A 21521-nucleotide genomic window follows, 5' to 3' on the forward strand; every position below is an offset into this window, starting at 1 on the left:
ATCTAGAAAATATTAGAATCATGATATTCTGTTTCTGTAATAGTGGTAGTTTTCTGCATTGTATTTTTCTTTTTGTATGTAAGAAATGGTTTTTAAGTTGATACAAGTTAATGCTTTAATTGCCACTTGATGTTGCCACTAAATTGGCTAAAAAGTGAAAGACCCATCTTTAGAATGCTGACAGCTTTTCAGTGTTTTACAGCCCAGTCCACCAGCCCAGCTACTGCAATGCACTTTACAGCACTTTTGCCATGGCTGTTGACAGCTGCAGCTGCAGATCTCTGCAGAGGAAGGGGGCAAAACAAGGAGAGGGAGGGTTGCACAGGAGCAGGGTTAGGCAAACCATTCCTGGATGGGAACCGAGGCTCCTGCTGGATCCTATCCCCATTTCAGTGCCCCATCTGCCAACACGGGGCTGCATGTTTCTGCACCAGTGATTTTGCTGGTGCAAGATTGAGAAGCCCCATAGAAGCTGCTGGGGCTTACCCCAGGGCAAGGGAACAAAAATTCCCTTATCATGAAGATGCCTCCAGAAGCCTTTTTGCCTATGCTGGACACAGTGGCAGCTATTTCAGCACTGTTGCATCAAGGCGCAAGCAATTCAGTTAGGATCAGACTATAAATCATCCATCCCATAACTTTCTGTGTGCAGTGTAGTGACCCTAGTGCCATTGGAACCATCATTTTTAGCAAAAAGAAAAAAAATAGAACCTTAGAGTGTGCAAAATAGAATATTTTGGCACCAGGAAATATAACTCCACTGGCAACGCTTCTTGGTTTCACTGTTTCTGCCAGCTGTGGATTTCCTCCTGATATTTGATCATTCTTCATTAAATTGCCATATTTTTCCCTATATTTACTTGTGTCAGTTATTGGGCTGTTTTTAGTGTAAATAGATGTGTAACTTTCTCCCTCCTCCCTCTGTTATAATTTTTAATATGATTTTTTTAAACCACCAGCATCTCCTGATATAATAAGCACTGCAAATGATTAAATAAACATTAAAATCAAACTGAAAATTCAGTGTCTATGAATTCAACCTCACTTCAGGGTTAGCAACTATTCAAATCCTGTTTAAAAAAATAAAAATAATCTTTACAGTGCTTTCAAATGATTTATACATTAGTTCTACCTGTGTGGGTACCTTCATGTGAATAAACCAATAGTGGGTAAGAATGATCAGTTTGGAACAAACATAACAATTTTTCTAAATACAGTATTAATTTCACCAGTGATTCTTTTGTAGTGTAGGGCACTAGCCAGCAAAAAGTTTCATATTCTTCAGTTCCATTTATGTCAGCAAGAAAATTAAGCACCAGCTTAATGTGTTCTTCCTAGAAAAGTTTCTCACTTTGATGAGATCATATTCCTGTCCTTTTACGTAGCAAAAACGCTCAGTGGAGAGCCAGACTTTTTGTATATTTCTGTCTTCTGGATTCTTTGGATCCTGACCTGAGAATGCAAATCATACATGCAGTCTCCTACTCTGAAAGGGTAGTGCTGTCAAAAATTCATTATGTATGAGGCCATTCTTTTCTTTAACTTGTTGCTCAGTGCTTCCTGCAGGTCATCATGCTACTTCATTCTATTATTTATTTGTTTATTTACTGTATTGATCAGACACTTTCCATAAAAAATTCTCATTGCAAATTATAAAAATTTTCAAGTTTCATCTTAAAATCTACTTATGTTGAGAAACCCTTTCATTAAATGACATTTGTATATTCTTCCCCCCCCCCCCCGGTGTCTGGATAGTGATCATGATCACACTGGATAGGAAAGACTGTATTGTAAAATTGGTATGGTTAAGGGTAGTGCATGGTTGTGACTGATTACTGTTGATTTGTATTGTAGGTATTTGACTGAAGTGGGCTATATTTTCCTTTCTCTCATATTTTATTTTTCTTATCTGCTGTGCAATGTTTTGTCATTAAAATACTTAAATAATTTCTCTGTTTTTTGTGCCTGGCAGTGAACTGTCTGATCCCCAAAAGGACTCTATTGCCAATACCTCATTCTGCTCCTAATGTGGAAGAGAACCCTCCCTAAGCTGAACACTTGTTCTTTCTTAATGTTTAATCTTCTTTACTTAAACCGTGTCGCAAAGGCTCAGCACTATGCATGCAAGAAATACAGTGTTACCGACCACAACTCCATGCACAGTGATGGATTAAAGCAGCGGAGCAAAATGTGTTTCATCCATAAACTTCAGCAGATGTTCTGAATTCTGGTTGATTTGTTGCATGTCCAGATTGGATTGTTTTTTTAAACACTGTATTCATTATAGCAGGATATGGTTTATTTAATAAAGCTTTACAGAGGTTTTTTTATGGCTTTATTGCAGTTTGAAGGATGCAACAAAGCATTTTCTCGACTTGAAAACCTTAAGATCCACCTGCGGAGTCACACGGGTGAGAAGCCTTATCTTTGTCAGCATCCTGGCTGCCAGAAAGCTTTCAGCAACTCTAGCGACCGGGCTAAGCATCAACGAACACACCTGGATACTGTAAGCATGACATTATTTTATAAAGCAGTGTCTGCGCCCAGCCTTTGTAATGGGGCATTTTCTGAAACTGGCACTGGCCTCTTTAATTTAAATGTGGCATCTTTATCATCTCCAGTGGGGAAAGAAGAAGGAGGATGGGCGTCAATATATTTCTGTGGTGATATGTATTTCTAGAAAGAGAAGGAGGAAAATATTAGTAACACACCAGGAGGTTTTCCTTGTGTTATATGGACAATGAAGCCTGAGGGGTTGCTGTAGGAGGTGGCACTTCCCCAGATCCTGCTGCCTTTAATGTGCATATATCTGACATGATAAGGAATCTTATTATAATTTCCATTATTCCCCATCAACTCTAATAAAAATTATTAATATTATTCTGCTACACCATTATAGTATTAGTATGTTTCTTAACTTTTAAGTAGATAAAACCCTACTTCTTCTGACCTTGCAGAGTTGGTTTAAAAGGCAGTTTACATCATGGTATGTACCTTCCATTCTAGGCATCGCTGCTGGGCTTCTGGTAAGATCCTCCTTAATGGTGTAGATTGGTGCAGAGGTGCTTAAAAGTTGGCATATTATGGAGGAGGGGGTGCTGATGCTAACATTACATCAAAATCCAGAGGATAATGGATGTGAATATTATAAGACTATTCAGAGTTCATTGCCAGTGTTGAACTTGGGAAATCCCATACCTTGCAGAGGTGAAGGTCTTCCATCATCCTGCCAGCATCGGTGTCCTAAGGACCAGGACAGATAATTTATGGGGTCAAGAGACTATTACAGCCCCATCCTATGCAGGATTAGACTGGCAGCCATAGTTCTTTGTGACAGCAGAAGACACTTCCACTGTTGCTGAAGGGCTTCTGACAGCCCGCAGAGTGCTATGTTGTCAGCCATTTTGAGAGGGCTGCTACATTTAACATGATTTTGTTATAATATCACCACAGTTTGGCCACTTTGTATGCTGTTGTTTTTCAGGAATACCTGTAACTCTTTGGCGTAGTTCCTTCTATTTCTAACGATGTGCAGCAACAAAAATAATTAAGGATCTTGTAGCATCTTAAAGACTAACCAGTTTATTTCAGCACAAACTTTTGTGGAATCCATTTCATCAGATGGATGAAGTATCATCTTTAGTTGGTGATAAATATGCCCACCTGGGAATAGCAAAAAAGAAAAAAAAAGTTGTAAAGTCAGGGTTAGAGATACCGAATAGAAGAGGTACTATCAGTGACCTTTATTATGTAATTTCCAGTGAGAATTCAAAGCAGTGTTGTTGGTAGTCTCCCTGGCTATGTAGAGTTAACTGATTTATGGCTAATCCTGTGGGCCATTTATGACAGTGAATCTTGTGAGCAGACCCATTGTGGAGCAGGTAAGCCACCGCTCTGAGGGATTAGCTTCCCCTCAGAAGCGTCCTGATCTGTCCCTCCAGGTGGATATAGCAGGTGTGGCTGCATTGGCATGGGTGTGTGTGTGGATGGATAGGATTGGACTCTTATGGCTGGTTACCTAAGCTGGTTACCACCAGCAAAATGGGCACACACACTGTTGAAAACATTCCATAAGGCACATTCCGTGAAGGATCATCATGGCAACAGTAAAGTCGTTGCCAACCTGCCACCACCAGTCAGAGGCTTGCGCCCACCGGAATAGATGGACACTCCACTAGCTTGAAGGGGGGAAGGTGGGCAGGGAACCCTCTGGAGCAGGTTTGTATTCTGCTGGCTGACAGAGTGCAGGGGAAGGCCAGAAAGGAGGGTGATAAGGTCTGGAAAGGGGATAGGAATGGTGGCCACGGCTATCACTGTATCCTATCCCCCTTCCTGAGCTTGGAAGCCTGATGTGAGGTGGCTTGGATTTGACTTTTATTTGAATTGTGCTGCCCATGGTATTCTTCCTCTGACCTGCCAGAGCCTATGACAGTGGTTCCCAAACTGTGAGCCATGGCTCTCCAAGAAGTCGTGGAAACAAGCTAGGGGAGCCACAGAATCCTCATGAAAAACCCACTGCCCAATACAGTGTATAGGATTGTAGCCCTAATAGGGAGCAGTGGCCAATGGCCCAGTGGGTCAAGGGAGATGTCAGTCAAAAAGTTTGCGAACCACTGGGCGATAGGTAGAAGTTCTTTGCTTATTATTCCATAAGTACACAAAATGGAAATGAATATGCTTTATTAGGCAAGTAACTATTATGTAGTATCCCAAAGCAATAATAGGACATGATGCCCCTACCCCAGACTCCCTGGCAGTTAAAAGAAGACCTCATAAGTACCTGGACCAGGCTTTATGTTGTCATTTGACAGACATAATTACTGCAGGGATTTCCCCTTTAGTGCTATCATCCATACTGATTGCTTGTGTATTGCTCTGTTCTTCTCTTCTGTGCAACAAGTAAAACTATTTCCAATGCTGTAATAAAACCTCATGAATTCAGATAATCTGCAGTGCTTGCAAAACACTTGGATAAAATAGGAGTGATGTAAACAGGGCTAGGTAGACATAGAGCTATTATGGAATTCTCAATGAATTAACTTTCTTGGGGGCTTGTGTGAGTGGACTACAAATGATGGCTTTTTAGTGTATTGCTCAGGTCATGTTAGCTTCTACTCCAGTGAACCCATCCATCAAACTCCTTAGGTCAGGGTTCACAATTTGAGAAACCCACAGGTGGCAGGCTTCGACAGTATCCACAGTTTCAGTTAACTGAGGGGGATTCCGGAACAGAACCCCCACAGATACTAGGGCACACATGTAATATTAAAATGTGGGTTCCAGTGCTAAAAAGGTTTGGAACCACTGCTTTATTAGAAAGGTTTGTTGTCTTTTACAGACTTCTCCCCCCCCCCCCCACAGGTGAACCTCCTTTCCCCTCCTAATCTGTCTGGGTTTTTAATGCTGTTTAGAGGGAAGCTTTAAATCTCAATCCAACCGAAACAAAAAAATTGTTGTATTTAAAATTGATTTTCCAACAATTTAACTTCTCCTAGTGGGAAGAACATGGCTGTGTCAAAGCATTAAAATCCATGTTGCTAAAAAGGTCCAAAAGGGTCAATGTATAAGTATGTGTGTGTATAAAATATATAATTATTCATTTTAATTTAATTTTAATTTTTAACCTATCTAGGAAAAATTGGCAATTTCAGTGCTCGCTGCATTTTCAGGAAAGTACTTCCTACTTGATGATGTCACTTCCAGGTTAATGCCATCACTTCCAGTTGGTCCTAGACAGATTCTCAATCTAAAAAGTGGGTCCAAAGTTTGAGAACCACTGCCTTAGGTCACTTGAGCTTCTGCTTACAAAGAATAACAGCAAGAGTCCTTCCTTTGTCTTTTTCAAAGATGTGAATATGCACTTTAGTGTTTGGCTGGGTGTTTATGGGGCAGAAACCTGGCGGTTAATTGATATTTACTTTTAAAGCAGCTACACATTTCAGACAGTGCAGCATTAAGGAATGTGTAATGTACATTATGCCTTGCAAAAACAAACAAGTCGTAGAAGCCAGTCAGTCACATTTTCCAAGCTCAAGCGCACTTACAATAACAATGTTTTATTTATTTGAAAGTCAGCTTTAGAGATTTGAATTTGTAATTACTCCTAAAATGTGACTCTTTTGAAACTTAATACACTGTATAGGATGCACCTTTTTGAAGTTTAACGGCTTGACGTTAATGTAAGTGGAATGCGGGGGAGGGGAAGACAAACTTGGCTCCCAAATCAGGTCTCAATTGGTGCACTTTGTGCCGTGGTGTACACATAGCCAAGCTCCTCTGTGCCCTGTATCTCTTTATATGGGTGTTATTTCAAAGAGTCTCCTTAACGTTCTGTTCTCTTTTTCTTCTTTCTCTCTCTCTCTCTTTCTCTCCCTTCTCCCCTTTCTCTTTACTATCTGAAATATTCATAATCAGCAAAAAGGTACAGTAATACTTTTGACTAACCTTTTATCAGTGCTCCAGTTTTACCTTACTAGATATCCTTTAAAGTTTTCACTGTACTCACGAGCTGCATAAATCAGCATTCATTTGTTTATATAATTTATCCTACTAATTTGCCCAGTCATTTTAGCTTTGTAGTGTTTTAGTATATTTTTTCTTGCCTCTTGAACATAGATGGAAGAAATCATAATGTGTTTTGCATGCCAGTGCTAGTGTTCCAAATGCATGTAATAGAAGACCTACAGTTCATGAAGCAAACTCTGATCCCCTTTATGTGCCTGCTGTGTAACTGAATCCTGTGTGAAAGTGAGATTGAAAAGGTTTGGACTAGTATGGATGGACTTTTTCTGATCTAGTTTCCCCATCCTTAATAATGTGTTACCATAGCTGGGAAAATACTCTGCCCAGTTAATTCCACTAAGGAATTGTTTAATGGTTTCCATCATCCTTCCTCAAATTTCGGTTCCCTGTGTGTTCCAGGCGCTTTCAAAAAATCAACTTTCATATGTACGTTTCTGGGTACATATCAGGTTAGCCTTTGGAGCCTTGAGTTGGTGAATGATCTTATTATTCCTTTGGAAATTTCCTGCTGGTATAAGGAGCAGGACTACTTATTCCTCTGGAGGCGCCTACAAAGAGAAAGGATTTATATGGACTGCTTAGTTCTTATTGAATGCATGTGGAAGTGATTTGAGATTCCAAATGCAGGTCAATCTGTCATTTATCTTCTCTGAAAGGAGAATCTGTAAATAATTACAAAGACCTGTTAGAATGTGCTGGTTTGATCGAATAACAGATTATTAGGTTAGGGTTAGGTCTAGGGCCATACTGGAAACTAGATTAGAATCTACCTTTAAAGAAGAGATAACTGCGATAAGAGACTATGACTGTTTTTCCAGTGTTGGCAAGATGTACTATTAACACTGTAATCCAGAATTAAGTTTGTTCAAAAAGTGGTCAGGATATAGGAGGTTGCTAGTATAGCCCGAGTCCTGTGAAAATACTATAGGACTCTTACTGGAAGATGCTTTAAGGTTATTTTGTCTAAAAATGTAATACATTAAAATCTAACATATTCTCTGTTAGAATCTGTTAACAGTTAGATCATTCATCAAGATTTGGTATGACAAAAATCAGGACAGTGAACACAGTATACTGTATAATGCCAGAACTGTAAGCAGGGCAAACAGTAAATAACATATATTTATAAATCCACCAGTATCTGCAAGATACTACAGAGGAGAGCAAATTTCCTTAGAAAATCAGTCTGAGCTAGGAAATAAATCTTTGGAAATGGTGAGAGGCTTGAGCTAGTTCATGCATCAGGCAATATCCATGTGATCACAGCCAACATTGTAAAGGGCTACTGATGGACAGTTAGCCTGGTTGGGGATCATGTGGGGACACTGTCTTTAATGTGTTATGAACCAGTTCTACGTGTGGGACCTGTCCACAGATACACTACATGATACATGAATGTGGAGGCTTGAAAAAATATCTACAAGATTGTACTTCTCCTATCCTGGACAGAACTACCCCTTAAAATTCTGGCATTCAAAATATGGATAAAGAAAATACTGTTTGTTTAATATATCATTTGAGCATTGGTAAAAAAGTTCACTTATCATGGCATTTTTAAGACCTGATGTGATTCTTCTCATTGCAGTTTCATCCTTCTTACAGCCCAATCCTATGACTGTCTACTCAGAAGTAAGCCCTATAGAATTCAGTGGAATTTGCTCCCAGGAAAGAGCATATAGGATTGTAGCCTTAGGTTTCAATCCTATGAACACTTTCCTGAGAATAAGTCCCATTGAAGACAATGGAACTTACTTCTGAGTTTACTCAGAAGTGTAGTTACTGAAAACTCAGTACTCAGAAGTTAACTTACTTACTCAGAAGTAACTTTTGAGTTACTTCTGACAAGTGTAGGATTGTGCCCTCCGTCTGCTGTATCCAAAAACACAACTGCCCAGTTGTGTAAAGTTCTCTGAGCATATGGATTAAGTTCAGCAGGAAAATGATTGCTGCAGCAGATCTGAATGTACTACAGCTGGTTGTTTGCCAGACTGGTTATATACCGTTATGTTTGCTAATCTGGAGTTTTCAAGCTGAGCAAGCAACTTGAGGCATTAAAATATGTTTGCACATTGCCAACAATCCTGAGATGTTTCATGTGCTGAACATAACAGTTTGTACCTTAAGGAGGGATGTTTCCAAAGCAGACTTCTCTTCCATGTTATCTGTGTTTTTCCCCCTCCTCACATGCTTACAGAAACCATATGCCTGTCAGATTCCTGGGTGCTCCAAGCGCTACACTGATCCAAGTTCCCTCCGAAAACATGTGAAAGCTCATTCTGCCAAAGAGCAACAGGTGCGTAAGAAGGTAAGAAGGGCATGAATTCAGAGGATAGTGGTTTCAAGTGAATGTTTGCTTTTCATTAGATGGTGATTATTGTTTCCCTTCCCCTTCCATCCAGGTTTCCACTGTAGTTTTGCTAAGAGAAAAGTAATTCAAATTAATTTTTGTAATTTTATCATTTTCATGGGTTTAAAGTATCTTACTGGGTCCTTTCAGACATGATAAGCTCACATAGCTGCTCTGATCAGATATCAGGCTCTGATCAAATCCTGAGTCCAATCTATTGATATATGTATGATATATAACTGATCACTAAGCAAGACAATGATCAAGAGATTGGCAACAACTAGAAAAATGGGAATAAATTGAACTATTCTCCCAATATCCAGGGTCCCCTATAATTGCATACACAGTCCAATCTTAACCTTTTAATTTTTATTATTTGTTTATGCTTATATCCCTCCTTTTCATTTCAAGGCAACCAACAGCATAAAAAAGTTAGAAAATACATTTAAATCAATTGATCAACATATAAAACAGTAAAAAAAGGCAGAGGGGGGTGTCAATCCCTACACTGAACAAAGTATTTGCTGCAACTATTTATTTCTGAGAATCCATATAAGAGTTCAGGCCAGATAACAAATATAATTAAACTGTATGTGTATCATGAATGCTAAACTGCTGTTTATGTAGCAGTCTTTAAAGGCTGTGAACAACAACCCCATTTCTTTATCATTTCCGTAAGATTTTCTGAAGTCTCCATTTGAACTCTGGTTAACTGAGACTGCAATCTTACACACACTTTTCCTGAGAGTAAGTCCTACTGAACAATAGTATTTACTTTTGGCTAAACCTGCATAGATGTAAGGTGCACTTCATTTGTGGGAGTTGCCTTTCCATTTATTTATTTATTTATTCATTCAATCATTCATTTTAAGAAATTTATACCCCGCCTTTGCAATGCCAAAGCAAATGCCAAAGTCAACTTACAAAGCTTTATAATAAAGTATCACAACAAGTAAAAACATCAAACAAGGCATTAAAACATTAATTTTAACATTACATGGTGAAAAACTAATCTCAAAACAAAGCAAAATTTAAGGGAAAAAGAAAAAAGAATTCATAAGTTCAGGGTAACAGTAAAGTCACAGCAGTATATCAGAGACACAGAGGGCAAATGTCCACTCAGCAACCAATTGCTAGACGAAACAGGTATGTTTTGAGCCCTCGTCAAAACATCAAGAGAGAGGAAGTGGTTCTCAGTTCCCCTGGGAAGGCATTCCATAGTTATGATGCCAGTACAGAGAAGGTTTGCCCCCAAGCTACCACTTCTCTCACTTGGGACAAAGGTGGCACTTGTAGGAGAGCCCGTTCAGCTGACCTAAGAGGGTGGGCTGGAATGTATGGAAGGAGGCGGTCTTTCAGGTAGCCTGGGCCCAGGTCATGGAGGGCCTTAAAGGTTAGAACTGGCATCTTGAATTGGGACTAGAAGTGAATGGGCAGCCAGTGTAGCTGCTGAAGCAGTGGTCCAGTTGAGTCATAACCCCAGTTGAGTCTGGGTCCCGTAACCACTCAGGCCACTGTATTCTGCACTAATTGCAGTTTACAAAACTGTTTTAGCAGATAGCCCCAAACAGAGCGCACTGCAGTAGTCCAGTCTTGGTTACTAAAGCATGGGTCAACGTAGCCAGGTCCAAATGACTCAAGTATGGTTTCAGTTGGCCCACCAGCTTAAACTGGGTGAACGCACTTCTAGCAACTGCTGCTACCTTATTTTCCAGGGAGAGTTGAGAGTCCAGGAGAACTCCCAAACTGCATACCTGTTTTTGTAAAGGGAATGCAACCCCATTCAAAGTGGGTAGATGATTCAGTGTCTGCATTGAGGATTTATTTTTCAGGAGAACCTCTGTCATTTCAGGATTTAGTTTTAGCTTATTGGCTTCCATCCAGTCCCTAATGGCATTCAGACAGCGCTCCAGGACTTCCACAGCTTCCTCAGAATGGGATGGCAAGGAGAGATAGAGTTGGGTGTCATCTGTATATTGGTGGCACTCCGCACCAAATCCCCAGTTGATCTCCCCCAGCAGTTTAATGTAGATGTTAAAAAGCATGGGGGATAGGATAGACCCCTGTGGCACCTCATACTGTAAGGGCCAGGGTACTGCAGGTGTCACCCAGCATCACCATCTGGGACCTGTTAGATAGGAAGAAGTGGAACCATTGAAGAGCAGTGCCTCCAAGCCGCAGTTTGGCCAGCTGATCCAGGAGAATACAGTGGTCAATGGTGTTGAAAGCTGTTGAGAGGTTCAGCAGGGATACACTAACCCTAACCCTTTGCAAAGGTCATCTGTCAGAGTCTTTCCTTGACTTAAAGACTCTACAACATATGGGAAAGGCCAATTATATGGGTGTTTCTGATCTGAAATCATCTGATATGATTAGCCCATGTGATGATGGACCATAAGACTGGCATCAAGAGCAGTGAGTCAGAAAAAAAGGGAAATAAAAAGATTGGAGTGGAATTAAAAAATTTATCTGCCCTCATATTTAGTACATATAAATCAACCTCCCCTTTCTTTTGCATCATGTTTGTGTTATTTTAACTGAAACTTTATAACTGAGGGATTCTGTGTATTGAATTCCTTCCTTTGCCTAGGTACTATTGCATCAAGGAATTCTCAAATGCTTAATAGAATCAAATGAAGTAGTTATTTAGTAGTCATCTACAGCTTTATTGACTGCAGCTGCTGATTGTGATCCAGCTTTCTCAATCTTTGCTTTTGCAAAAACAAACTGCTTGTAGGACAGAATGCTAAACGGATTTGCCCAGGCCTTTTGGTTTAGAATAACTGAGCCCAGGGGAAGGCGGAATGCAAAACTGTAAACTTCAAAACAATAACTATTTATTAAGTCACTGAAGAGGATGGCTGTTTCTGTGTAATTTGAGCCTTGTGTTATGACAAAAGCTTGGCAACATCAGGATGTTTGAAAGAGAATTAGAAATGCTTTTCTTTCTTAATTCTCCTCTCCTGCTGTTTTTAATACGATCGACATTGTGGTTTGCAAAAAGCATGCTTTGGACACTTTTACCAGTGCCTTAATTTACATGGAAAACAGCTGACATATCAGCAATACATCTTGAGCGTTACAAACAGCCCACCTTTTTGCCAGCTCTAATCTGATAAGTGCAAACACTTTTCCTCCTCTATGAAATGTCCTTCCAACTGTTGCAGTTGTACAAGTGATGCAATCCTTTCAAGGGAAGGAACCCAAGATGCTCAGGGAAAACGTGCAGCTAAATAACTTCCTAAAATTATAAAGTGTACAAGCATACATTATGTTTCTGAGAACCAAAATGGTCCTGGTTTAAGATTAGCGTGCTCAAGAAAAGCCAAATGATGTCCAATTAGAAGCACTAAGTACCTAATATATCTTCAGTTCCTTCTGCCACTAGAAACAATGATGTGTTGTTCCTTCTTATATGTAACTATATGTAACTATAAGCACAAAAGACATGTGCATTCCATTAGCTGCATTATAGTTCTCCGCTTTGAAATGAAAATCTCCTTTGTTTTATCTTTCTTTCATAGCTCCACTACTGCTCTGATGCTGAACAAGACATCTTAAGCGAGTGCTTAGCCATGCAACAGCTCCACTCGTCATCACAGCACATTTTGGATGGAAAGTGTGGACGATCCATAGGCCACCATGACCTTATATCAGGTAAGAATATTTCTCATTAATACAGTGATGTCTATGCCATCCACCTTGATGCCATGGAGAACCCAGCCTTGGGCACAGTTGTGTCTCTCAACTGAATCTATCAAGGTTGCTACAAGACAAAAGATGCTGTGCTGACCTCCTTGGAAGAAGATTCTACCTATACTGTATATACTGAAAGTGAACTTGTGTGGTTGAGTACATGTCAATTTAGATCAGGGGTGCCCAAACCCCGGCCCGGGGGCCACTTGCGGCCCTCAAGGCCTCTCTATGTGGCCCTCAGGAAGCCCCTAGCCTCCAATGAGCCTTTGGTCCTCCAGAGATTTGTTGGAGCCCACACTGGCCCGATGCAACTGCTCTCAGCGTGAGGGCAACTGTTTGGCCTCTTGAGTGAGCTGTGGGATGAGGGCTCCCTCCATTGCTTGTTGTTTCACGTTTGTGATGCAGTAGCAGCAGGAAAGGAAAGGCCAGCCTTGCTTTGTGCAAGGCCTTTTATAGGCCTTGAACTACTGCAAGACCTTCATTCATTCATATAAGTTCATCTTTAATATATTCATTTATGTAAATTTATTCAAATTTGAAACATAAATTAATTCGGCCCCCGACACGGTGTCAGAGAGATGATGTGGCCCTCCTGCCAAAAACTTTGGACACCCCTGGTTTAGATGTAAAACATGGCCGCAGAAAAATAGGGTGGTGGTTTCTACATACTTGAGTTATTCCCTAGGTAAGAAGTAAGAAGAAAAGTAGAATTGAAGAAATAAATAAAGACACCCCACCCCCCACCCCTGCCATGCCAGCTCAATGACAATTGAGCATGTTCAGTAGTTTCCAGATAACACAGAATGTTGAGGGTGTCATTTGGGCAAAAAGAACAGAAAATTGGGAGGTGAAGGAATTGGTCTCCCTGAGCCTCTGGTTTGAAAGTGGGAATAACAGGACACCTGGCTTTACTGCAGGGGCTCCTTGTGAGGAGTGAGTTTGAGGCTGGTATGGTTGGCTAGGTGGCTGTGAGATCTGGGCCACATGGCACTGAGGTGAATGGCACTCTCTGCTAATCACAGCAGCCCTTAGGTCTATGTGTGCCTCCATATATGGAGCAGGGTGCACATACTAGGCAGCAGTTCCAGCCTGCCCATGTTCCCTCCTTTTATTCCCTCCCTATATTTTACAGAGTGACATAGAAAAAAGATAGATCCCTACTCAACAGTCTAAATTCTGAGGATAAAACTTATAAGTGATGACAAATACATACATTTTAGTTCCATCTTTGCTTATTTATTTTCAAAAAAATCAGCTGTAGGACAGATCAATTCACATGAGGACCATTGTGCCGGGGAGGTGTTTTTAACTTTCGCTCCCCCTGTTTTTCCAGGAAAGACCCCATAAAGGAATTTGCTTCTGGAGGAAATCAGTTTGGAGTGCCATTGAATGTCATTTTGAATGAGAGGGAGGTAGACAGTGGGGGAAGCAGAAGGACGGAAAGGTGGAAAGGGACAGATATGGGTAATGGGATGGATAAGTGCGAATTGAATTGTATGTCTTTAGGTTTTGTTTCAGTTCAGAGAAGGAATTAAGAGATACCATTAATCATTCAGCTAAATCAAGCTAATCATAAATAAAATATTCAGACCTTGTAAGTGGGTACAGGAGTGTTATGGGTGGGATTCCAGGTTTCATGTATTTTAAGAAATTTATACCCTGCCTTTCCCATGCCGAAGCAAATGCACAAGGCGGCTTACAAAGCTTTATAGTCAAGTACAAAGTATCACAACAAGTAAAAATATCAAACAAGGCAGTAGAACATTAATTTTTTAACATTACATGGTGAAAAACAAATTTCAGACAGAGCAAAGTTTAAGGGAAAAAGAAAAAAAGGAACTTATTGAGCCAGTGGAGAACAGATAAGTCCAGGGAAGTTGTCAAGTCTCAACAGTATGACAGAGTTCAAATATCCACTCAGCAGCCAAATGCCAGCAACAGCCTAAAATGGATGATAAAGGTCTCCTTCCAAGTTAGAAACTGGAATCAACAGGTGGGTCTGAAGCAGAGGCGAGATTACATTTGGTCAGTTGGTTTAGTAAGATGTTTGGAAATTAGAATTCCTATTAAGCGTACATATTGGACTGCACAAACTTCAAAAAGTAACATACAGTCCAATCTACTGTATAATGCTTCTTTTTATTTCACTTGAAAATACTTGTTTATACTGGGTTGTTTTCTCAAAGAAACCACAGCATTGAGGTACAGAGTGCTGTGCCACAGGGATTACTTGGATTACCAAGAAGCCTTTCCCCTAAACTAAAGCTGCAGCGTATTTTAAATATGTCAAGGATGAAAGCTAACATACAGAGATGACTCATTTTTCAAGTCTCCTATCCCTTTTGCTCAACTTGAAAGTAAGCCTGTGCTTAGGCTGGTAGAAGAGGATATATGAAAATGCTCACTGTAATCCACAATGCACTTACAATTCTGCTTTTAACAATACAGTAATGCGGTGCTTTTGTACTTCATCATTGAAACATCAGACTTTTGTCCACTATTTATGAAAAAAGTACTACGTATGAAAACAGCTGTTTATGAAAAAAATCTTTAGTCCAGTTCTGTCTAAATTCTTCATGGTGGAACGCACATTCCACCAGCAGAGCCTGCAGGATTAAAGTGGAAGTGCCTGGATCCTGCCGGACATCATTTCATGGTGTCCCTCTCCATCTCCATCTCCACTGCCTACTTGCATACTTCAATCCTGCGCCAGCAGAATAGCTGGTGCAGGACCAAGGAGTCTCATAAGGACAATGGGAGGTTTCCCCAGGGCAAGTGAAGAAAAGTTCACTTAAGAAGATTTCTCGAGGGCACCAGAATGAGGTCTCTTGTTATCTGGTCTGCTCCCTGGGGCATTTGGTGGGCCGCTGTGAGATACAGGAAGCTGGACTAGATGGGCCTATGGCCTGATCCAGTGGGGCTGTTCTTATGTTCCAACTGCCTCCCTACCATAAGATGCAGCACACATCTCCTTGGTGCACCTGCATCAGCGGGGGGGGGGGGGTGTTAGATTGAATTGGGCTATAAGAAAAGCCTTGCTGGAGCAGTCCAGGGGTTTTTCTAGTCTAGTTTCCTCCTTCCAACAACAGCCACCTGATTTTGCAAAATCCATCAGTGGGGCATGAATGCAACAGCCCTCTCAGACTCATCCAAAACTGAACTGGCGCCTGAAGCAGTACCCAGTATGAATCCCGGTCTCCCAGTTCCAAGGCTAAAACTGGGTAATCGAGACAACTGGTGGAGGAACCTATGGCTAAGCAGTGCAGTGCGGAACACTTTTTTCCCTGTTCTCTATCTGTATATTCTTGACTTGCATTTTTATCATTGTTCTTTGCAGCTACTTGGCAGAGACCCTAAAAAGCCCTTATCCCAGATGGTCTGTGATGCTAGTGTAGTAACAGATGTTAGGGCTAAAGGTTAAACCATTTAGATTTTGATGGATGACATGTATTTATAAGCTAAAGTAGTTAATGTGTTAAGAAGGCCAAGGTACCCCCTCCCAAGCTGAGATGCATAGATGGCAGGGAACATTTGTACAGTTTATGTGCATCACAGTGCACTTTGGTGATCATTGCTCACTTAAATGTACATTAAGGAACTGAAACAATTTATGCTTTTTAGGATCACTCCAGGGAGATGGAATTTCAATCAGAGATGTGGTGGCCTCTGCTTTTCTATAACTGTGCAGTTTTTCAGGGAAGAGAAATATAGTTTGTGCAGAATGTGAACGTAGCCTTTCCTCATCGGAAACTGCACTGCGCCACAGACTATTTGAGGACTATTGCACTATTGCACAGACTATTGCACCACAGACACAGTGAGGATTAGCCCTAAACAGAGAACACCTCCAAAAAATGGCTCCTCTTTGTAGATCTACATATTCCTTATACAGGTACCATACAGGTGGGACCTCTGTATCCAGTGATTTGGTATCCACTGATACTGAGGTCCACCTTTAAATACCTTGTAACAAGGAAAAAAGCACCAAAATCCAATTTCCCACCTTCGTATTGTTAAATAATTATAATTTCTGTAGGGTCCCTGCCCTGGAGGGGCCTGGAGCAGGCTTGTTCCACCCCCAGGGAGGCTTCAGATTGGCTGAAGGGGGAGGGGGTTCCAGCACCCTTGTCCTCCTCCCTAGCAGAGCTGCCAAACCTGGCCTAGGAGCTGCTTACCTCACAGCTCCCTGCTTCACACTGACTGCCTCTCATCCCTGGCCTCCCTGTTTTATGGAGCAAGCCCACCCCCTTTGGCCCCTCCCCTTCCTCCAGGTGGGGCAGAAAAGGCACTTCCTGTTCCTGGCTTGTTTCCTGCAGTGTTCCTTGTTTGCCCTGCCAGCCCCCTCTGGCTGGTTGGGGTGAGCCAACCTTCTTTGCCCCTTCAAGGGCAGAGAAGCCTCCCCACCCTGGGCCTGGGGTGCCTGCTCCAGGGTAAGTCGGGGGTCAGGGCATCTGGGAGGGGACAATTTCATTCCACTAGATTCCGTTATTCAACACATCTAGTGGGTGAATGCAGTATGGCATCTATACCAATGCATTTTGGAGTGACAATTCTGGGGAGGAACAAGAAACCTGGCAGTGGGTCTTTAGAGCTATTTTTCCACTGATTTGATATCTTGATTTTTTTTTTTTAATCCACTGTGGGTTCTGGAACGGCACAACCTGTATATGCTACTAGGAGCCTCAGACAATCTGTTCCCTGCAGTGGGCACTAAAATCAAACATGATATGTTAGAAATATTAACACATATCACATTATGCTGTCAGGAAGTTGCTATGCAGAAATAAAGAAGAGGTTAAAAAAAACCTGATTATATACAGGTCCCAAGTCTAATCTCTGGCTTCTCTAGATAGCATGGTAAAAGATCTTCATCTGAATCCCTGTAGAGCCTTTGCCAGTCAGTGCAGACAATACTGAGCAAGATGGGACAAATGAGAGCTTTGTATGTTTAGATGTCTAAGATCAATTGAGAAAGCTGCTCAGTTCAACAAGGAGTGTGTGCTTTTTGACAACATTAAATTGGACTCGACCAGCTGCATGTTTAGCAAAGCAGTAACAGTGATTTATTGAGCACTGTAAGCTGCCTTGAGCTTTTGGAAAGGTAGGATATAAATGTTTTAAATAAAAGATATAACTCCTATATAGCAGCTAATTTTGAAGACTGCATTTGTGCCAGATGCTGGGGATAAACACAGGATGAGAATTGCCGTTATGCACCTGAAATGTCTTCATGGCCACTGTTGCTAGGCAAATTGTTGATGTAGCTAAATCATTGCACTGTCACAGAATGGTGATTCTAAGATAATTTTGGGACATTTGAAAGGAACCAAAATAATGGATTGTGCTAAAAAAAAAAAAGGAGATATTAAGGCTGCAATCCTATGTAGAGTGGCTATGCTTAAGACCATTAATTTCACTGGATTAATTTCATTAATTTAGATGCGCTGAAGTCTTCATAAGAACAGGCTGCAAGAGTTACCTTGGGACTTTAAATGCCTGTCTTTGTCCCTTCTTATCTGTGAAATAGATAAGGTGGATGGTTTTAAGTTGTCATGATTCAAGGGTGTTGACTGTGTGACAATGAATGATTTGAGCATCAGAACCATTGTAGGAGGTGGGTGAATATGGCTATGACTTTGGGTTAAATTTTCTTAACAGAAGCAGGACAGGAGAAGGTATCTTTGATTTTGTTGTATTTAACTGTGGTTTAAAATATTATGAAGCAATGTTTTCCAAGAAATGTGATGTTCTACTCCTTAAGATACACAGATGGGCAGCCCAATCCTACGTAATTCCCTGCCCAGTGATGCAGCTGCACCAACAGGGCACACACTGTGTTCAGGGAGGGGCGGAGTTCAGGTTCTTCTGTGGGTACATTCTCCTCTGGGTAAGGAAACATTTGTTTCCTTGCCCAGGGATAAGCCCTCATAGCCTGAATGGATCTACTTGGACCTGTGCCAGCTATATACCTGGTGCAAATTCAAGTGGACCTTAGAAGGTAGGTTGAAGACAGGAAGGAGGATAAGATATTGGTGGTACCCCTGCCATTGATACTGCCCCCTTCCCAGCCTTAATCTGCCCTCTTCCTCTCCTTGATCTCTGCCCTGTTCCTCTCCCTCCGTGACCTGGACAGCTTGTTGGCAGAATGGCATGTTGCACTTTGCAACAGCCATAAATGGCCTTACATTGCTAAAACACTAGTTCTGGCAGTGTAAGGCCCTGTTAGGATTAGGCCCTCAGCTTGATTATGTTAATACAGAAATACATGAGGGCTGATTCTGATCTTATATTCTTTGCAGGAATAGCAGGTGCAAATATTGCTCTGCTGCCATATCACCCATATATAATATGATATGAAGAACCCTACTGGATCAGATCACAAAGTTCCAAACTCCTGTCCCACTGCAGCCAACTAAAAGTTACTGGGCAGCCTAGAAATTAGTGCAATAACCCTCTCCCACTGTTACACCCAGTAACTCATATTCAGTGGCTTACAGTCTCTGGACATAAAAATTCAATTTAGCTATTATGACTTGCAGCAATTGATATTCACATTGGCCCTCTGATGGGCAGCCCAATCCTAAAGGCGGCATCACTGCCCTGTGCAGTGGTGCCAAAGCAGCTAACGCTGCATCCTGCAGCCCGACATTCATCCCCTTCCCCCAGGGAAAGCCCCAAGCTCTGCAATAGGGTTTTTCATGTCTACGCCGACTATTTTGCCAGTGCAGACTTGAGAGACTCTGTGTCGGGCCACAAAGCCCAACATGCAGTTCAGGATCCTGTGGAGCAGAGCTCCTCTGGCCCCACACGCCTCCCACACCAGTTTCTCTCCCCACCCCACCTTCCCCCTGCCCCATAACACCTCCCTTTGAGACCCTCACTGCTGCCGCAAGACTCTTCCCCGAGACCCTCACCGCTATCTGGAGCTCTTACCCACCCTCCTCTGCCCATCCTGCCTACTACCCACCTCTCCCTGCCCCAATACTACTTATCTCCAGCTGGGCACTGCTGGACCACCAGCCAGCCCTCCAAGAGACATGGAGGCTCATCGCTGACTGCCCAGCACCAGTGGCCCTTCCTCTCTGGGTCTGCAGACATACCTTATGGCACGTTTGTGACACCTAGTGCCGGTAGTACACTTGTATGACTGGTGCTAGAGAGCTCAGGATTGGAATCTTACAATACCTGAAAAAGGCTTTTAAGGCCTGATGATTATAGATAACCAAAAAAGGGGGAGGTAATGGTGATCATTATGAGAAAAGATAAAAATGAAGGAACACTAAACTCAGTTAGGTAAGTAAGTATAAAATAGAAAAATCAAACCTGATAGTTTTTCAGGCAGTCACAGGTTGCACCTTACACATGACTATGTACAAAATTGTAAAGAAGGGGTAACCTCATGCATAGGATAATTGTGCAAAACAAGTCGCTTAATTTAACCAGTACCCTGCACTCAATTAAGTAATTTACAAAAAAAACAGGATCATACAAAAAGAGTTCAGTCCACAAATGAGAAACATCTCTCTGAATAACATAGTCCATATTGTTCTAGCTTATGTGGAAAAACCATGAACATTGCTTAACAGTCTAATTCTGAAACGTAGGTCAGCTCCTGCCAGTGACAGAATGAAAAGCTTGGCTGCAAATAGAGATCATTTAGTAAGGAGATCTGTGCCTTGATCACCCGTGATAGATTAGAGCAAAATAGTTTATCATTAAAATTAGATAATAGTGTCTGACTTTGCCTTAATTTTTTTTAATTAGATCATGGAGAGCAATCTGGTGATGTGCCTGGGACCCTAAACACTTTACTGCAGTATTGGAAGCAAATGTTCTTTCGCACATAGCACTTGATGTCATTTAGCTCATGTTTCCTCTTTAGTGTGAGAATGTTAAAGAGAATTGTACAGCCCAGCTCAAGCAGCTAGAACATTCTGTCTTTATTGACCAGAACATTTTGTCAGAGCCAGGAGAACCGTATGCCACCAGAGATTTTTTTTCTTCCACTTACTCCTCAGTAAATTTTGGCTACTAATCAGATAGTCTGTGCTGGGTAGCTATCTGCTACTGTGTTGGAGGACATAGAGAACCAGCAAAACATTTCAATTGCTTCATTATGCTTTAATTCTGAAAAAGGGAGATTCTAAATACATTTTAAACAAAATGATTTGGAAAATGCCATGCCTTCAAAATGAAGGAAATAGTTACCCTACCTACCTTACAAAATCAAAGGGTAGAGATGGGCAAGCTTGTCTTCCCTATTTATTGTTTGTTCCTGATGAAGCTCTGAATACTCTTACTTTGCAATGTCTTCTGTCTTACCTGATCCTACTCTCATCTTGAATCTTAATCTGGGTGTAATCCATTAGCAATATTAATTACCTCTGCCTTAGCACAGAGGGTTCAAGTTATTTTCAGATCCTGCTTTTCTGTACAACTGGGTTCTGCCTGAGGTGGGTGGTCATGAGATCATTTGAATCCCTCACTTCAGAGAATGGGCTGGGAGAAGCAGCAAGCTGATAGGGCATGCCCTGTGCCCACCTGCCACTTTCCCTAGTCTGCTGCCTGCCCAGCTACAAAACCCAGTTGCTCCATTGTCTTCTCACATTCTTGGAAGAGGAGACAGGAAGGGCTTATCTCCTTCTCCTCCACCATCTCTGTCACGGCCTCTTGTTTAGTGGCCAATGGGGAGAATTTTGGGAGTATAGAGGCTCTTTTCAGGATTCTCTCTTCTAAGCCACTTCACAAAAAGAGGCAGTAGACCTGGATTAGGAGATGGTGAAGTGTGCGCTGATGGTGGTGGTGTGTTCATGTGCTGATAGGGATAAGAGGTTGGGCAACAGAATTGGGAGGAATTTGTAACAGTATTTGGGAGTGGGTTCAAGTGGATGATCAGGTTGGACTGCCCTGGGTTCTGCCATAAACCACTACCACTGATGTTGTGTTCTTCCCATTC

At 41.6% G+C, this 21521-nt stretch overlaps 1 protein-coding gene across 1 annotated transcript in view; it reads left to right on the top strand.

Annotated features, from left to right (window-relative positions):
* GLIS1 (GLIS family zinc finger 1) overlaps positions 1 to 21521 on the top strand; it is a 249797-nt gene that overhangs the window by 194211 nt on the left and 34065 nt on the right. Inside the window, exons 4-6 of the mRNA XM_066625789.1 lie at positions 2345 to 2506; positions 8717 to 8827; positions 12394 to 12526. Of these exons, the coding sequence (XP_066481886.1) occupies positions 2345 to 2506; positions 8717 to 8827; positions 12394 to 12526 (406 nt within the window). The remainder of the gene's footprint in view (positions 1 to 2344; positions 2507 to 8716; positions 8828 to 12393; positions 12527 to 21521) is intronic.

Source organism: Tiliqua scincoides, chromosome 4 (genome assembly GCF_035046505.1).
Source record: "Tiliqua scincoides isolate rTilSci1 chromosome 4, rTilSci1.hap2, whole genome shotgun sequence".
Taxonomy (NCBI): Eukaryota; Metazoa; Chordata; class Lepidosauria; order Squamata; family Scincidae; genus Tiliqua; species Tiliqua scincoides.